Source organism: Sporobolomyces salmoneus (genome assembly GCF_050403485.1).
Source record: "Sporobolomyces salmoneus JCM6883 DNA, S_salmoneus_JCM6883_v1_ctg7, whole genome shotgun sequence".
NCBI classification, from domain to species: domain Eukaryota; kingdom Fungi; phylum Basidiomycota; class Microbotryomycetes; order Sporidiobolales; family Sporidiobolaceae; genus Sporobolomyces; species Sporobolomyces salmoneus.
The window spans coordinates 526703-540786 of NW_027481156.1; the positions used below are offsets into that span (position 1 = coordinate 526703).

The 14084-nt window shown below is 51.7% G+C and overlaps 8 protein-coding genes across 8 annotated transcripts; 7 read left to right on the forward strand and 1 right to left on the reverse strand.

The window, feature by feature from the left end:
• Positions 1-100: 100 nt before the first annotated feature.
• JCM6883_001005 (M48 family metallopeptidase) lies at positions 101-1875 on the forward strand (the record flags this gene model as incomplete). Its single annotated transcript, XM_076630013.1, has 6 exons — positions 101-534; positions 607-847; positions 915-948; positions 1025-1169; positions 1240-1287; positions 1383-1875. The coding sequence occupies 6 exons, from the start codon at positions 101-103 to the stop codon at positions 1873-1875; spliced, it is 1395 nt and encodes a 464-aa protein (XP_076490178.1).
• Positions 1876-2126: 251 nt separating this feature from the next.
• JCM6883_001006 (uncharacterized protein) lies at positions 2127-2933 on the forward strand (the record flags this gene model as incomplete). The annotated part of the gene is made up of 3 exons (XM_076630014.1): positions 2127-2281; positions 2426-2526; positions 2593-2933. The coding sequence occupies 3 exons, from the start codon at positions 2127-2129 to the stop codon at positions 2931-2933; spliced, it is 597 nt and encodes a 198-aa protein (XP_076490179.1).
• A 202-nt stretch (positions 2934-3135) lies between these two features.
• JCM6883_001007 (phosphatase PAP2 family protein) lies at positions 3136-5351 on the reverse strand (the record flags this gene model as incomplete). The annotated part of the gene is made up of 9 exons (XM_076630015.1): positions 3136-3641; positions 3714-3842; positions 3909-4142; positions 4208-4319; positions 4391-4659; positions 4731-4753; positions 4823-4882; positions 4953-5017; positions 5088-5351. 9 exons carry the CDS (start codon positions 5349-5351, stop codon positions 3136-3138), a joined length of 1662 nt encoding a protein of 553 aa, XP_076490180.1.
• Positions 5352-5548: 197 nt separating this feature from the next.
• Positions 5549-6548, forward strand: JCM6883_001008 (uncharacterized protein; the record flags this gene model as incomplete). The annotated part of the gene is made up of 3 exons (XM_076630016.1): positions 5549-5586; positions 5687-6340; positions 6458-6548. 3 exons carry the CDS (start codon positions 5549-5551, stop codon positions 6546-6548), a joined length of 783 nt encoding a protein of 260 aa, XP_076490181.1.
• Positions 6549-7076: 528 nt separating this feature from the next.
• Positions 7077-8602, forward strand: JCM6883_001009 (uncharacterized protein; the record flags this gene model as incomplete). The annotated part of the gene is made up of 3 exons (XM_076630017.1): positions 7077-7808; positions 7872-7963; positions 8029-8602. The coding sequence occupies 3 exons, from the start codon at positions 7077-7079 to the stop codon at positions 8600-8602; spliced, it is 1398 nt and encodes a 465-aa protein (XP_076490182.1).
• Positions 8603-9274: 672 nt separating this feature from the next.
• Positions 9275-10425, forward strand: JCM6883_001010 (uS2 family ribosomal protein; the record flags this gene model as incomplete). Its single annotated transcript, XM_076630018.1, has 5 exons — positions 9275-9363; positions 9427-9482; positions 9546-10024; positions 10088-10262; positions 10370-10425. The coding sequence occupies 5 exons, from the start codon at positions 9275-9277 to the stop codon at positions 10423-10425; spliced, it is 855 nt and encodes a 284-aa protein (XP_076490183.1).
• Positions 10426-11108: 683 nt separating this feature from the next.
• Positions 11109-12663, forward strand: JCM6883_001011 (uncharacterized protein; the record flags this gene model as incomplete). Its single annotated transcript, XM_076630019.1, has 5 exons — positions 11109-11567; positions 11653-11735; positions 11813-12413; positions 12474-12539; positions 12604-12663. 5 exons carry the CDS (start codon positions 11109-11111, stop codon positions 12661-12663), a joined length of 1269 nt encoding a protein of 422 aa, XP_076490184.1.
• A 221-nt stretch (positions 12664-12884) lies between these two features.
• Positions 12885-13885, forward strand: JCM6883_001012 (uncharacterized protein; the record flags this gene model as incomplete). Its single annotated transcript, XM_076630020.1, has 3 exons — positions 12885-13171; positions 13300-13428; positions 13564-13885. The coding sequence occupies 3 exons, from the start codon at positions 12885-12887 to the stop codon at positions 13883-13885; spliced, it is 738 nt and encodes a 245-aa protein (XP_076490185.1).
• Positions 13886-14084: the final 199 nt, after the last annotated feature.

The following is a 14084-nucleotide window of genomic DNA, read 5'->3' on the forward strand; positions in this document are numbered from 1 at the left end:
GCACCCCCATCTCTCTCGTTTGTCGGAGAGTCAAGACGTTCGGCTCCCCACTTGTCGTCTCCCACTTCTCCCGACTCCCCTTTCGCCGCTTTCTCGACTAATGCTGCTACGGAGTAGTAGTCGGTCACTCTCGATAAGCTCATACATCTACCGATCAGTCTCGTGTCTCTCAAAGGCGAAAGTTTCCCCTCTCCTCCTTCCCCCATCTCTCCCATCCCGACGCGCCCTCCCTCTCGCACCGCCAGCTTCATTCTTCCATTCTTCGGCTCCACGGCGCGATATACTATTCGTCTCCGCCCCTCTCTTCAAGCAATCCCTCCTGTACCTAGTTCGATTAACTCTCCTAGCGATCCCTTTTCTCTGGCGGTACAAGTTCTTCAAACGGTTCCCGAATGCGACAAAGTGGCTGCTATGGATCCCATTCGCCGGGATCAGCTTGGTCGTTGCATTAGGATTGGATCAGAGTGAGAAAACGAGTCGATGGAGATTATTGCTCATGAGCGATAGGGAAGAGGTTGAATGGTCGAATCAACGGTGAGTGACGTCTGTTGAGGTCGACTGAAAGCGATAGCGAGAAGACTGACGATGAATTTCGAGTGAAAATAGGTTCGACGAGCTCATGGCGACAGAATCTCCCTTTCTCCTTCCTCCTTCCGACCCTCGCGTTAAACCCCTCAAGGAAGTCTGTGATAGACTCGTACAAGCTCTCAATGACGAAGGCTCAGTTTCGTTTTCGGAACAAGCTAGGATCGAGAGGATCCGGAGGAAAGGAGGAAGTGCGAGTGCGAGGAAACTGGTGACGCCAAGCGCGACGACTGAAGGCCTGAGGATGCCGTTCAGACCGCAGGTGAGCTACTACCTTCTGTCTCACAGCGATGTGAGCGTCGGTGATCACTTACGAGCATGCTTTGCAGACTGGAAACCCGGAAAAAGTCCTTGCGAAAGACGGTGAGCTTGCATTTCGTCTTCCTTCCATCGTTTCAATCGAAGATGGGGCCTCGTTGACACTCTCCTCGATCAATAGGGTGGGCGATATACGTTATCGATGCTCCGGTGATCAACGCTTTCGTTCTAGCTTCGCGAGACGTCTTCTGCTACACTGGGCTACTTGCGTTGACTGAAGGAGACGAGGATCTGTTGGCCGCAGTGATCGGCCACGAGATTGAACAGTGAGTCGACAGTCCGTTTTAGTCCAGTGAGATCGAAGCTGAACTGACGATACATCTCGTTTACTCGCAGCCTTCAAGAGCGACATATCGTCGAGTCCCTTGGCTTCATGGCGCTGAGGTGAGTGAACCATTTCACGATGTAAAGCTCAGTCGTTCTTCGCAAGATTTAGTGCTCAATCCGCTTCTGGCTTTTCTCCCTCTCACGTGTCGCAGCGGAGTCGTCTTCGACATCCTACGGGGCTTCTCGTGGGCGCTCACTATTTCCTTCCCAATCGTCGGGGATGCGCTGTCCTCGGCATTCACCTTTGTCGACCGAAAACTTTCGCAACGGGCCTACTCTCGCAAACTTGAGATCGAAGCGGACTGGTTAGGCATGGAGTTGATGGCGAAAGCAGGGTACGATCCTCGAGCCGCGATCCGACTGTGGGAGATCCTGAACGAAGCGGAAGAAGATATCGAGCATAGCGGGAGTCACGCGATCGATTCGAAAGAAGGAGGGAAAATGATCTGGGAGCATGTTGCTCTGTTGAGGACTCACCCAACGGGGAAAGAGAGGTTGGAGGCGCTGAGGAAGAGGTTACCGAAGGCGATGGAGCTGTACGAGGAAGCGAAGAAATCGAGGAAAGTGGAAAGTGAAGTGAGGATTGCGAGGGAGGCGATTGCGAAGAGGGAAGTTTCGAAGGACGGAGACAAGATTTTGACATAGCATCGTAGATACTGCACAGACCATTTACAACGATTTTTGCGGTCGAGGTAGAGAGGAAGCAATTCAGACGAGATGTAGGTTTAATCGAATAGCAGCGAATTAGGGTTCGATCATTGGACGAAGTCCGCATCGCTTTCCGCTTCAATCCCTCTCCGACGGCCAACTTCTCCGATCTCTAGTAGGCTAGACAGACCTTGAACCGAACCCGTCACCGTATCTCGACACTAAACAGCTCAGAAACAGGAGGAAACATGATCCGATCAACTCGCGCCGTTCAACAAGCACTCCGTACCTCGCCCGTAGTGCAACAGGCTCCCGTCAAGGCTTTCGTTGACCCCTTCGAATACCACACGGCCGATGAGACTCCTTTCTGGAACCGAGTCCGAAAGGCGCTCGTAGTTAACCCGTGAGTCTCTCTCCTCGTTCTATGCTGTCTATGGATGCGTGGTAGTTCGCACAGATCTACTCAGGCTCAGAAGCAAGCAAACACCGCACCTTTGTCGCGAGAGAATCGGTCGACTGACACTCTCGCTCCCATACTCCTCATTAGTGAATCCTCGTCCGGTAACCCTCTCCCCGCCAAGTTCCGTACTCCTGAACCTGCTTCCCGACCCGAGAAGATGACCGTTCCTTCCTCGAAGGCCTCTGATGGTACGTCCTTTCCTCTCTCGCTGAATCTTCATTTCTCGCTAACTCCCCTCTTTGCAATGCTCCCAGTCGCCGAGAACCCTTACTGGAAGCGAGATTTCCGTCGTCAATACCCCAAGACTGAAGTCGTTACCCAAGGAGAACTCGCGAAACTCTTGATCGCCCAAGGAGGATTCGAATCTCTCCCTCCCGTTTCCTCTTCCGAAGCCTCGAACACTACCGCCGTCACTGCCGATTCCCCTGCTCCTTCCCTCGCTGCTCTCTACGCCTCTCCCTCTTCTTCGGCTGGATCGTTTAAACCTCCTACTCCTCCCGGACCTAAATTCCGATGGGCGCCCGCAAAGGAAAACGCTCCTCATGATCCTGAGAGTTATTTCCCCATGTACCTCGCCGACACTTCTAAATTGTAGATTCTTCCCTTCCCAGTTTTTCGCTTTCTGTTTCCTCCTTTCTCTTCTGCTCTTTTATGCTAAAACTGTCAAGTCATCTTATGCTCTTCGTCTCCTTCTCGCTCTACCGTGCGAGAGACAGCTCCACGTGCAGGTATAACGATAAGAATACATATCAAGGAATAGATGCTGCACAACACCGAGAAAGAACCGAGAACGCTCTCTATAATACGATTCCTTTTTCTCCTAATCTCTTCCCTGTCCATCTCCCACTCGCTTGCCACTCACTCCTCTTCCATACACTCAATCCCAATCCTCCAAACATCCAAGGTAGAGTCACCGTCGCGATCAACCCGATCCCCGCGTAAACTATGATTTTCGTCAATACATCGGCGTCTAGATGAACCGGGGTTTCCGTGCCGCCGGTCTTGGTATCTTCTGTTGTCGTTATAGAGGTGACGCGGAGATGTGGCAGAGCAGCGGATCCATTGTTGACGACGAAGGTCGGAGTCGAGGGTGAATTGGTCGAGGTTTGAGAATCTGTCGAAGATTGTCGAGTTTGAGGTCCGCCGGCCCTCTGATGGAGTTGAGTAGAGTGAGTCCCGGGAGCCAAGGAAGTCGAGGTCGAGGAAGACGAGGGGATTGAAATTTCGGCGTCTTCCGCGAGGGAAGGGAGATCGAGGATCGATGGGACGGCATTCAAGCTCTTTTGCTCCGGATATGATCCATCTAATCGAGCGTGTTCAGTTCTCGTGTCAGTATAACCGCGAGGAGGAAGTAAGGAGAGAGGTGAGGACGTACACTCAGTTGCGGCGAGGTAGTATCGCCTAGGAAGAGCGAAGACGGGAGCGAACAATCGGAACAAAGGTGGTAGAGCTTTGTGGCATAGGAATTTTGCGATAATGCGCCAAACGAGAATACTCGAAATACCTATTCAGAGAGGAGCGCACTGATTAGCTACTTCAACGTGCGAAGTGAGAAAGTTTCGAGACTTGCCTAAGAACAATTTGGCTCCTACAGCAGCAGACCAAAGACCGATCTCCGAGATATCTCTCCATTCGTGGCCGAGGGTATTGTCGGCGTATTGATAAGGGTTCCAGGCGACTCCCGAAAGAATACCAGCGAAGACTGAGAGGAACGCGATCGCATCTTCGAAGCACGGGCAGTTTTCGGCAGGTTGGGGGTGGAATGTGACGAGTAGAAGGAGTGCAGGAACGATGAACAACGTGCCTGTACAGAAACGAAAGGAGTCAGTCGGGTTTCTTGAGCTCTGAGAGGACAGAGTGATAGCGTACCGTTCAAGCCAGTGCCGCGGACTAGACGCTCTAGCTTTGCTTCACCTAGCGAAGTGACGAGCCAAACGAAAACACCAATCGAACTACCGACTTTGACATCCATCTTCGAGTGCTATTTCTCGGTTCACAAGGGAATTCGATTCAGTCATCGGGGTGAGAAATGGGGAGAAGATTCAGACTCGCCATTCCGGTATACAACCGTCCGAACGTGATACTCCAAGCAAACCCAATCAAAGCGATTACTCCCAAGAGATTGATGATCCAGTTCCCATTCCAGTTTCTCCGCAGCAGCAGTTCGCCAAAGAAGAAAGCCATCGACAAGGCATTCGACGAGTGAGTCGAGGGGAAGCCATATTCGAGGGCGTGAGATCCGACCGAGAGTCGATGGACCGGAGGAGAGAAAGGTCGTGGGACGCAGAACGCGTCTTTTAGCACTGAGGTCACATATCCACCTGCGAGGGCGAGCAAAGGAGTCAGCTTGACGCTCGAAGTCGCTCGATGAAGTTTGGACGAAAAAGCTTACCAGCTGCGAGAACATAGAGTAACCTAAAGTGAAAGGAACAGACTTCAGAGTCAGAACGAGATGTAGACTCTGCATAGTACGTGTTCACTCACCCTCTTGCGACTTCGGGGAAGCCATACCATGCCCAGATTGGAATGAAAATCATGAAGAATCTGCTCGCAAGTTTTCGTCGAAGAAAAGTCAACTCTTGCGAACGAATCAAGACGCGAGCTAGATCCGCACGTATGGGTACCGAGTAAGCTCGTCTTGACGAAGTAATGATCCCTGAACCTAGTTCTCCAACTCGTCTGCGCCAGTAGAGTAGAATCAGCTAAGGTCGGATTCTGTGCGAAAGAAAGCAGACGAGTCTGAACTGACCTGGAGTTGCACAAGGTCGTCTATCTCGCCTTCTAGACTCTCTACGAGGTACTCCCGAACTGCACACCTCCAGCCAGGTAGGATTTTGCGATAAAAACTCGCTTGAAGTCGTCCAACAGCTCCATCTTTCAACTTGACCTCCTGACTTTTCACATCCGGTGTCTTCTCGTTCGAGGACACGCTGCGAGATCTAGTACGTTGTATTTCGAGCGGTGGAGAAGGAGAGCGAGAGGGAGGGAGAGAGGTGTCGGCGGAAGTGGTCATCGTCGGCTAATCCGGAACCGCTTCGGTCAATTCTTGTAGGACTCCAGGGCGCGATCCAATGCGATGGATTTGGTGGTCTAGCGTCAACGAGTCGAGCCGAAGGTGAAAGGTGTTTGTTGATGAAAGATCGCGAACAAATTCTTCTCCGAGGTTTCCTTCCCTTCCCACATCCCCATTCAACCCTAAAGAACACGAAGATGAAGGAGATTACACTTAAAGGCTTATTGTTCGATATGTGAGTCTTCCACGTCTTCTCCCTCTCCCCTCTTCTCCTCTTTTCCTCTCTCGGAGCCCCCACTCTGATTCCTCCTTCTTCTTCGACTCTTTCTTCTTAGGGATGGAACGCTCGTCGACTCGACACCAGCGGTAGAGGCTACGATGGGCGAATGGTGTCAGACTCAAGGCATCGACGTCGAATACTTCCTTTCGCATTCTCACGGAGTTCGCACTCAAGACAACCTCCGACGATTCCAGAAAGTACCGATTCCAGGGGATCAAATGACGGATGAGCAAGTCGACGAAGCGGTCAAACAGTTGGAGTACACGATTGCCGAGACGGGAAGGAAGTTGAGTGAAGCGGGAGGAAGAGGAATCACTCGGTTACCAGGAGTTACGGCTTTGCTCGACAAATTGAGGGAAGGAAACGCTCGATGGGGAATCTGTACTTCCGCGACGACGATCTACGCAACCTCGGCACTCACAACTTCGGAAATTGGTTCGAAACCTCCTCAACTTCCTTTCTTAATTACGGCGAATCATGTAATGCACGGCAAACCTCACCCGGAACCTTACCTGAAAGGAATGGAGGAACTTAGGAAATTCGGAGGAGCCGAATTCTCTTCGCAAGATATCCTCGTCTTTGAAGACGCTCCTTCGGGATTGAGATCTGGATTGGCAGCGGGTTGCAAGACACTCGCGGTTTGTACGGGTCAACCAAGGGAGAAGATCAGAGCGGTAGAGGCGACGATCAAGACTGTCGATCTCACTCGGTACGTTTGCTCCTTTCTGTCAAGTCGTCTAAGTGTTTCGCATCTCAGCTTGATCCAATTCTTCTTCTCCGTTCACCGAGCTGACTCTCGCTTGACCTTCTCCCTGACGTGAAACAGCGTTGAAGTGGTACATGCTAGTCCAGATTCGATCACGCTTAGAATCAGGACTCTCGAGGAGGAAGAGGCCGAAGAGGGAATTCGAAACTGAAAAAGTAAATCTCGTGACCACGAAAAATCGTAGATGACTATGTATCTCGGCCTTAGAGCTAGTAATAGAACTCATAAAGCATTCGCAGTACAATCGCTCTGAATTTCGATCATTGAGAGTTGCGAAAGTTGCGAAACTCGGATCGTCACTGAACTTTTCTTCCCTTCTCGCTCACCGACTTTTCCGACTTTCGCTTCTCTTCCTCCTCCCGGCCAGTTCGATTTTACTCAAAAGCTCGCTACAGCGATGCTATCCCCTCCTTCATTCGTTCTGCTCCTCGCGGCCGCCTCCATCTCGACAGCCTCTCCAGTTCAATTCCCCTTCAACGTGCCTGCTGCGCCTTTACCCAAGATTCCTCGTGAGTACTGGCTCTCATACTCTCACCCGTTCACCAAGGGTACAGCGCTGAAGAACCTGTTTCGACGTCATCTTTTAGATGGGAAATTCAACCACTTGGATCGTACGTCTCCCTTGTCTCCAGCGTATGCGTGGGCAGTATGCTGATCGGGAAGGGATAGCGACGCAGATATGAGCGGTATATCTCCTTACCACGATGCCCCGAATGCCGATAGTCGACCTCCTCCTTCGTGCAAAGTCGCAGCTGCGGCTACTCTCCTACGACACTCCTCGATCTACGCCAACGACGACGAGTTCGAAGATTACATGCAGCCTTTCATCGAACGAGTCGAGAAATTCCAGAAAGAGAAAAAGAAGATCGAAAAGAAATCTCCTCTTTCGTTTTTAAACGATTGGGTTTCGCCAATCACGGAAGATAACCTGGAAGATATCACGGAACCAGGGAAAGCGGACGCTAGAGAGTTCGGAAGGAGGTTGAGGAAGACCTACGGACATCTACTCCCTCCGAAGCACCTCGGAAAGAAAGCGACGAAGAACAAGAAAGAGAAGAAAGTACCTCCGTTCAAGGTCTGGTCGGCTAGTTCGAGTCGAGATGTCACCACGAGTCAAGAACTCATCAAAGGAGCGTTCCCGTACTGGCAAGGTGGAGACGAAGGAAATGGAGATTCAACCGTCGTCGAACTCGTCAAAGTCCCCAACAATTCGACGGAATGGGCAAACTCTCTGACCCCTCACAAGATCTGTCCCGCGTTCACGAAGGAGGTCGGGAAACCTGAAGCGCAAGAATGGTTGGAACATTACGGACCTCCGATTCTCGAGCGAATGCAATCGCAAGCTCCTGGACTCGAGCTCGAATTGAATGATGTTATCGCGATGGCGATGCTCTGTGGATACGAGACGGTCGTGAGTCACTCGATACCTCAACTCCGAGACAATGGACGAGGCTGACGATTGTGAACGATACAGATCTCGAAACAACGAAAATCAAACTTCTGCTCTCCCGATATCTTCACTCCTGACGACTTCCGTGCATTCGGATACTGGAACGATATCAAATAGTAAGATCCAACGATTTCTCCTGAGGAGAAGTCCCATGGATCGCTTACCTTTTGCCTCTTTGCAGTCACTACATCGTCGGCTACGCATCTCCCGTTGCGCCATTTTTAGGGGTGGGCTGGCTCAACACCTCGACGCACAACCTCCTCTCGATCTACGACAACTCGCACGACCATCCCTCGACTTCGCTCTCGAAGAAGAAGAAGCCCAATCTCCCCGGACCCTCCCTTCCTCCCGATGCGACTCACTCTCAACTCTTCTTCACCTACATCACTCATAGAGAGGAGCCCCCTCTCGCTGCAGTCGCCCTTGGAATCTGGAACACGACTTCTCTCCCGACGGATCACATCGAAAAGGGTCGAGAATGGCAAACTTCTCATTTGTTACCTTTCTTAGGTCACATCACGATCGAGCGACTCGCTTGTGAAGTTGCGGAGTTCTCAGAAGACGGAGGAGACGACGAAGGAGAAACGGAGGATTATATTCGAATTGTCATTAACGGCGCGCCTCAACCGTTGCCTTACTGCCAAGACGGCCCTGGTCGATCCTGCGGAATGGAAGAGTTTGCTCAACACGTCAAGGATAGAGCAGAGCTGTACAAGGATCAGGAAGGAGCTTGCAAGAAGGAGGACGACGAATAGACTTAGAAATTTTCATATTCTCGCATGTGTATCGCTATCTTTTATCTTCTGCTGCTGCTTACTTGTCGCAAAACTCATGGACTGTTTTCTGCATTGCATGTTATCTTCTCTCGCACTCGCTCTGCAGAGAGAACGAACTCGAACAAGATTCGAAGCGAAAAGTAAAATCACTAAAAAACCTTCAACGGCTGAAGAACTTCTTGCGGGATCGTTGCTCCTTACTGAAAGGATCCGAACAACCCTGAGGAGCGAGAGTAGCGAAGAACGGGAAGAAGAGAAATTGACCCCTGATTTTTTTCGACACGGGAGAAAAAGTGAAGGGGAAATCGCTCTCCTCTCTTTCTGCTCGTTCATCCTCGTCAGACCGGATTAGCCCTCGAAACATCAGCCGTTAGTCTACTTTACCGCTACATACAACACTACGACCATCAGCTCGACAAGCAGCGGCTCGAAGGGAGGGAGAAGGATGGGAGATCGATTTTTTCTCGATCACGGTCAACTGAGGAGGAAAGGGTCCTGAGGGGGCGCGCCAGTCACAGGCGGCTCAATGAGCCTCATATGGGCCATTGATCAAGCGAACGCGGTCAGCTAGTCGGGTTGGAGCGGGAACAGCAACGATCGATTCCACCTCACTCTTTCCAGACACTGACTCTCGTTCTCCTCGCTTGCTAGATGGCCCCCTCGACTTCCCGTCTCCCTGCTGCCCTCCAAGCCACTGAAGAGGATATCTCCCTCCTTCTTCAAGCTCAAGCTCACATCGGGTTAGTTTCACTTCGTCCCCTCTTTCCTTTCAATCGCGTCTGACTCTCATTCCGCTTCCTTAGAACCAAGAATGTCGAGAAGAAGATGACCCCCTACGTCTGGAAGCGCCGCCAAGATGGTGAGTCGAGCTGTGAAAGAACCATTTTTAGGCAGAAACTGATTTATTCCCGCGTTCGTTCAGGTGTCAACGTTATTAACGTTGGAAAGACCTGGGAGAAGATCGTCTTCGCCGCCCGTGTCATCGCTGCGATCGAGAACCCCAACGATGTCTGCGTCATCTCGGCCCGTCCCTACGGACACCGAGCCGTCCTCAAGTTCGCTGCCAACACTGGAGCTCAAGCCATCGCTGGACGATTCACCCCCGGTAACTTCACCAACTACATCACCAAGTCGTTCAAGGAGCCCCGTTTGATCGTCGTCACCGACCCCCGTGTCGACCACCAAGCCATTCGTGAGGCTTCGTACGTCAACATCCCCGTTATCGCCATCTGCGATACCGACTCTCCCCTCAACTACGTCGATGTTGCCATCCCCGCCAACAACAAGTCGAAGCACTCGATCGGTCTCGTTTGGTGGCTCCTTTGCCGAGAGGTCCTCCGTCTCCGTGGATCCATCTCCCGCGCTCCCGATGCTTGGCCCGTTATGGTCGACATGTTCTTCGTGAGTCACTCTCCACCTCTCGAGACTCATCTCTAAGTCTGACAGTTGAATCGTCCCCTTTAGTACCGTGACCCCGAGGAGGTTGAACGTGAGCAAGCTGAGGCTGCTGCCGCCAAGGCTATCACCGCTGCCCCTGAGGAACCCGCCGCTGTCGAAGGTGTCTCCGACTGGGAAGTTACCGGTGGAGCCAACGCTGCTATCGCCGCCGCTGCTTCTCAAGTCCCGGCTGCCGATGCTGGTTCGTTTCTTTACCCAAATTTCTCTCTTTTCCCCCCTTCCTTTCCCTTCCTTTCGATTCGACACGAGCTTATCATACGTTTGTTCCATACAATTGGTCCGCAACAGGTCTCGACTGGTCCTCGTCCAACGCCGTTACCGATTGGGCTGCCGAAGAGAACTAAACAAGTTCTCTTCACCTCTTCCGGTCTCTTTAACCTCAAAAGGATGTTTCTGTTGCTTTCCCTTTCTTCTTCGTCTCTACGATTCAACCTTCGGTTGTCTACGAGGGATGGAGCAGTTAGCTTGTCTAGTTTGGATGGAAACAACAGAAAAAAAAGATTCAACCATCCTTTCGTCGTCGTCGTCTGTTTCCCTTGCCCGTGTTGTATTGCAGTGCCCATTCACGTCTCTCCCTGCTCGCGGATCTTCGAGAGCGAGCGTCAGCGAGTAGAAGCCATTAGACCGCCAGAAAGCCTCGAGATGTCCGACGCGCAAGAGCGACTTGCGAAATTTCTCGCAATCTCTCTCCCCACCTGCTTCATCTTCGCTCCATCTCCAGTACCCTACGTAGCATCGTCAGTCGCGAGCAGCACAACGAGCCATACGTTCATCCGGCTTCAAGCAACAGCGGAACAGAATCAACTTCCCTTTCTCTCATCAACCATCAACTTCGGCGCCGGATCTTCTCGAGCAGACGACCCCACTTACAGCACATCAAGTGCTATATAGATCGCTCGTAGGTCAGTAAGTCTTCAGGCCCTTTTCCTCGAGCGAACATAGTCGTTCAACTATCGAACGATTCGTTCGCTCGGTTCTCTCCTACAACGCGCTGACTCTACACAAACCCGTAATAGTCGTAGCGCAGATGTCGTCCTCGTCACCAGAAACATTCGCCGTCATCGGAGGTGAAGGTTTCCTCGGTGCAGCTCTCGTTTCTGAACTCCTCTCACGCTACCCTCCTCAACAAGTCGCCTCTCTCGGACTCACCCAACGACGGTTCGAACCGACGGGCTATCAGTTCTTTCGCACCGACATCACTTCGTTCGAATCGATGTATTCCGCTCTTCAAAATTCTGGAGCTACGACCGTTTTCCACACCGCTAGTCCTCATGCGAACGCATCGGCAGAGATCTGGCACAAGGTGAATGTAGAGGGGACGGAAGTCGTCGTCGAGGCGTGTAGGAAAGCAGGGGTGAAGAAATTGGTGTTTACGAGTTCGGCGACGGTTGTGTTTGAGGATGAGGCGCTGAAGAATGTCGATGAGAGAATACCGACGGTGAATGTAGAAGGAGAGAGAGGCGTACCGACATATATGTCGACGAAGGTTAGTCATCTCGCTCCCTTGAGGAGAAGTTTTCGCCGTTTTGCTGCGACGAGAGCTAATATCGCGTCTCTACCATCACGAACAGGCCAAAGCGGAAAAGATTGTGTTGGATGCGAACGGACAAGATGGGTTATTGACCTGCTCTCTGCGGCTGAGTGGAATCATCGGGTGAGTCTGCGTCTCTCGAGAACCCTCCTGACCTTCGACTCACTCTGCACCCGCTTCGTCTCCCTCTCTCTGTCTAGTCCAGGAGATCGACAAGTGATACCCGGATTTATCGAAGTCTACAAAGCGTACCAATCCCCGTTCCAAATGGGTTCAAACGAAAACTTGTTCGATTTCGTCACGGTTCGAAACGTCGTTCATGCTCATTTACTCGCGGCGGAGAAACTCGATGCACCTCCTTTACCGCTCGATCGATTGGATACGAGGTTGAGACCGGTTGATTGTACGATCAAGAGGAGGAGATTACCGACTTCGAGGAGACCGGAAGTTCAAAAGGAGGATGGAGCGGACGACGAAGAAGAGGAAGCTCGATTACCAGCCGGACGGACTCGATGGAATCAATTCTACGATCCGACTGAAGAGTTGACAGTGGCAGGACAATCCTTCTTCATTTCGAATGGTGAACCGGTTCCATTCTGGTCGTTCGCTCGATCAGTTTACTTCGCCTATTCGAATCGACCGGTTCCGTTCATCGTCAAGTTACCGGCAAGTATGGGAATGATGGTCGCGGGGCTATGCGAGTTGGCAGGCAGAGTAGTTGGGAAACGACCGGAAGAATGTGGAATCAATCGAAAATACATGCAATACGTCTTGAACGACATGTATTTCGATATTGAAAGGGTGAGTCTCGCGTTCTCTATCTCTGTATGTCATGGTGACTGACGATTGCGTGGGAGACAGGCAAGGAGATTGTTAGGATACGAACCTATAGAAAGTTTGGAGGAAGGAGTTCGTGCTGCTGTCGATGTAAGTCTCATCTCTTTCCCTATCGGCTTGCTAGCTGAGGCTGACCACGCGCGTTGTTGTGCAGTGGTATAAGGAGGACGAGGAGCGAGAGCGGAAGAGGATAACAGACTCGAAACGAAAATAATGAAATTAGATTTTTGAGCTTAACTCCTCGTTTTTCTCCCTCGCGGCGCCCTTGTCTTTCGCTGCTTCAGAGACTGTTCAGTCAAGTTCGCCAGCTTATCGAAAAGCGAGACCTGGAGAGAATCGGACCTCCGCCGGGTCCTCCGCTCTTTCTTCATCTTTCATCATCATCATTTCCGAAAGTTCCCGTCAATACGCCCAAGTTTGAGCGTCCCTCTGTAGATGGAGTCTATCCTGCTACTGGCAATCGTCGGCAAGCACGGAGGAGAAGTCGGTCCCGTCAAATCACTCGATGATCTCCGGTCTCCGACCATCCCTTATCCTCCCGACCTCGATCCGACGACTGTCCGGACAGGAAGAGCGTTGACTGAACGACATCTCAAGAATACACACTTGGCATGGATGATTCGGAAGCGGAACCTAACGGCGCGGTTAGAAGCTCTCGAGAATGCTAGTGCGGGAGGAGCAACACGGACATGGGCGGGAGACGCTACAGAGATTCATATACGGTGAGTCAGCGTGCTGTGACGAGTTTCGCTCACGTAGGGACGAGCCTTGGATAGCCGTTCGCCGGGGAATCTCGTATGTCGCCCTTCGCAGGCTCTCTCGCTGACCCTGTTTGCATCTATCCTGGTAGGAGCGTTAAGGAGGCAGTCGTCGAAGCTTGCTGGGTCGAGGAGAGACTGAAGGAAGCGGTGAGATGGGTGAACGAGCGGCCGATCCGACAGCCAAATTTCAGACAGTTGATTAAGGGAGTCAAGCAAGGGTGAGTTCTTCCTCCCAATCGACCGAAACGCCGAGGCAGTGAGACAGGCGGAGCTCAGTGCCGGAGACTGACTAAAGTCGTCCCCGCGCACGCACTCGCTCTCCAATCTACTCGGATTTCGTCAATCGTTTCCAGCCAACGACCATCGCATTCTGATTACCCTCTGATCCTACACGACCTCCCTTACCCTCTCCCCGAAGCACCAGCATCCTCTATCTACACCTTGACTGTCGAACGTCCGCCTCCAATCGACGTTGAAAGGACAGATCACGAACGAGAACTTGATGCTCCTCCCGTATATTCGCCCGAAGCGGATTGTCGGGTAGGAGAGACTAGTATCGAACGAGGATCAGAAGTGTTGGAGTATCAGAGGAGAATAGATCGATCAGGGAGCGTAGGACTCGCTACAGGTTACGTTGGAGGCCGACAAGCGATTCCGACATATTGGGGGAGATAGGTAGCGACGAGCAGGTCTCAGGCTCATGACCCAACATATATAACGTTTATAGATTCCATCAGTCAAGGAGCAAAGCAGTTTCAATACCCGTCACTTTGCAGTTTGTATTCTTTCCCTCGAGACAGCTTTCTTTCTTTGTCACTGTAGCTCTACCCTCTACCAAATAGACTGCTCCGCATATCCTTCTAGTCGTTGTGTG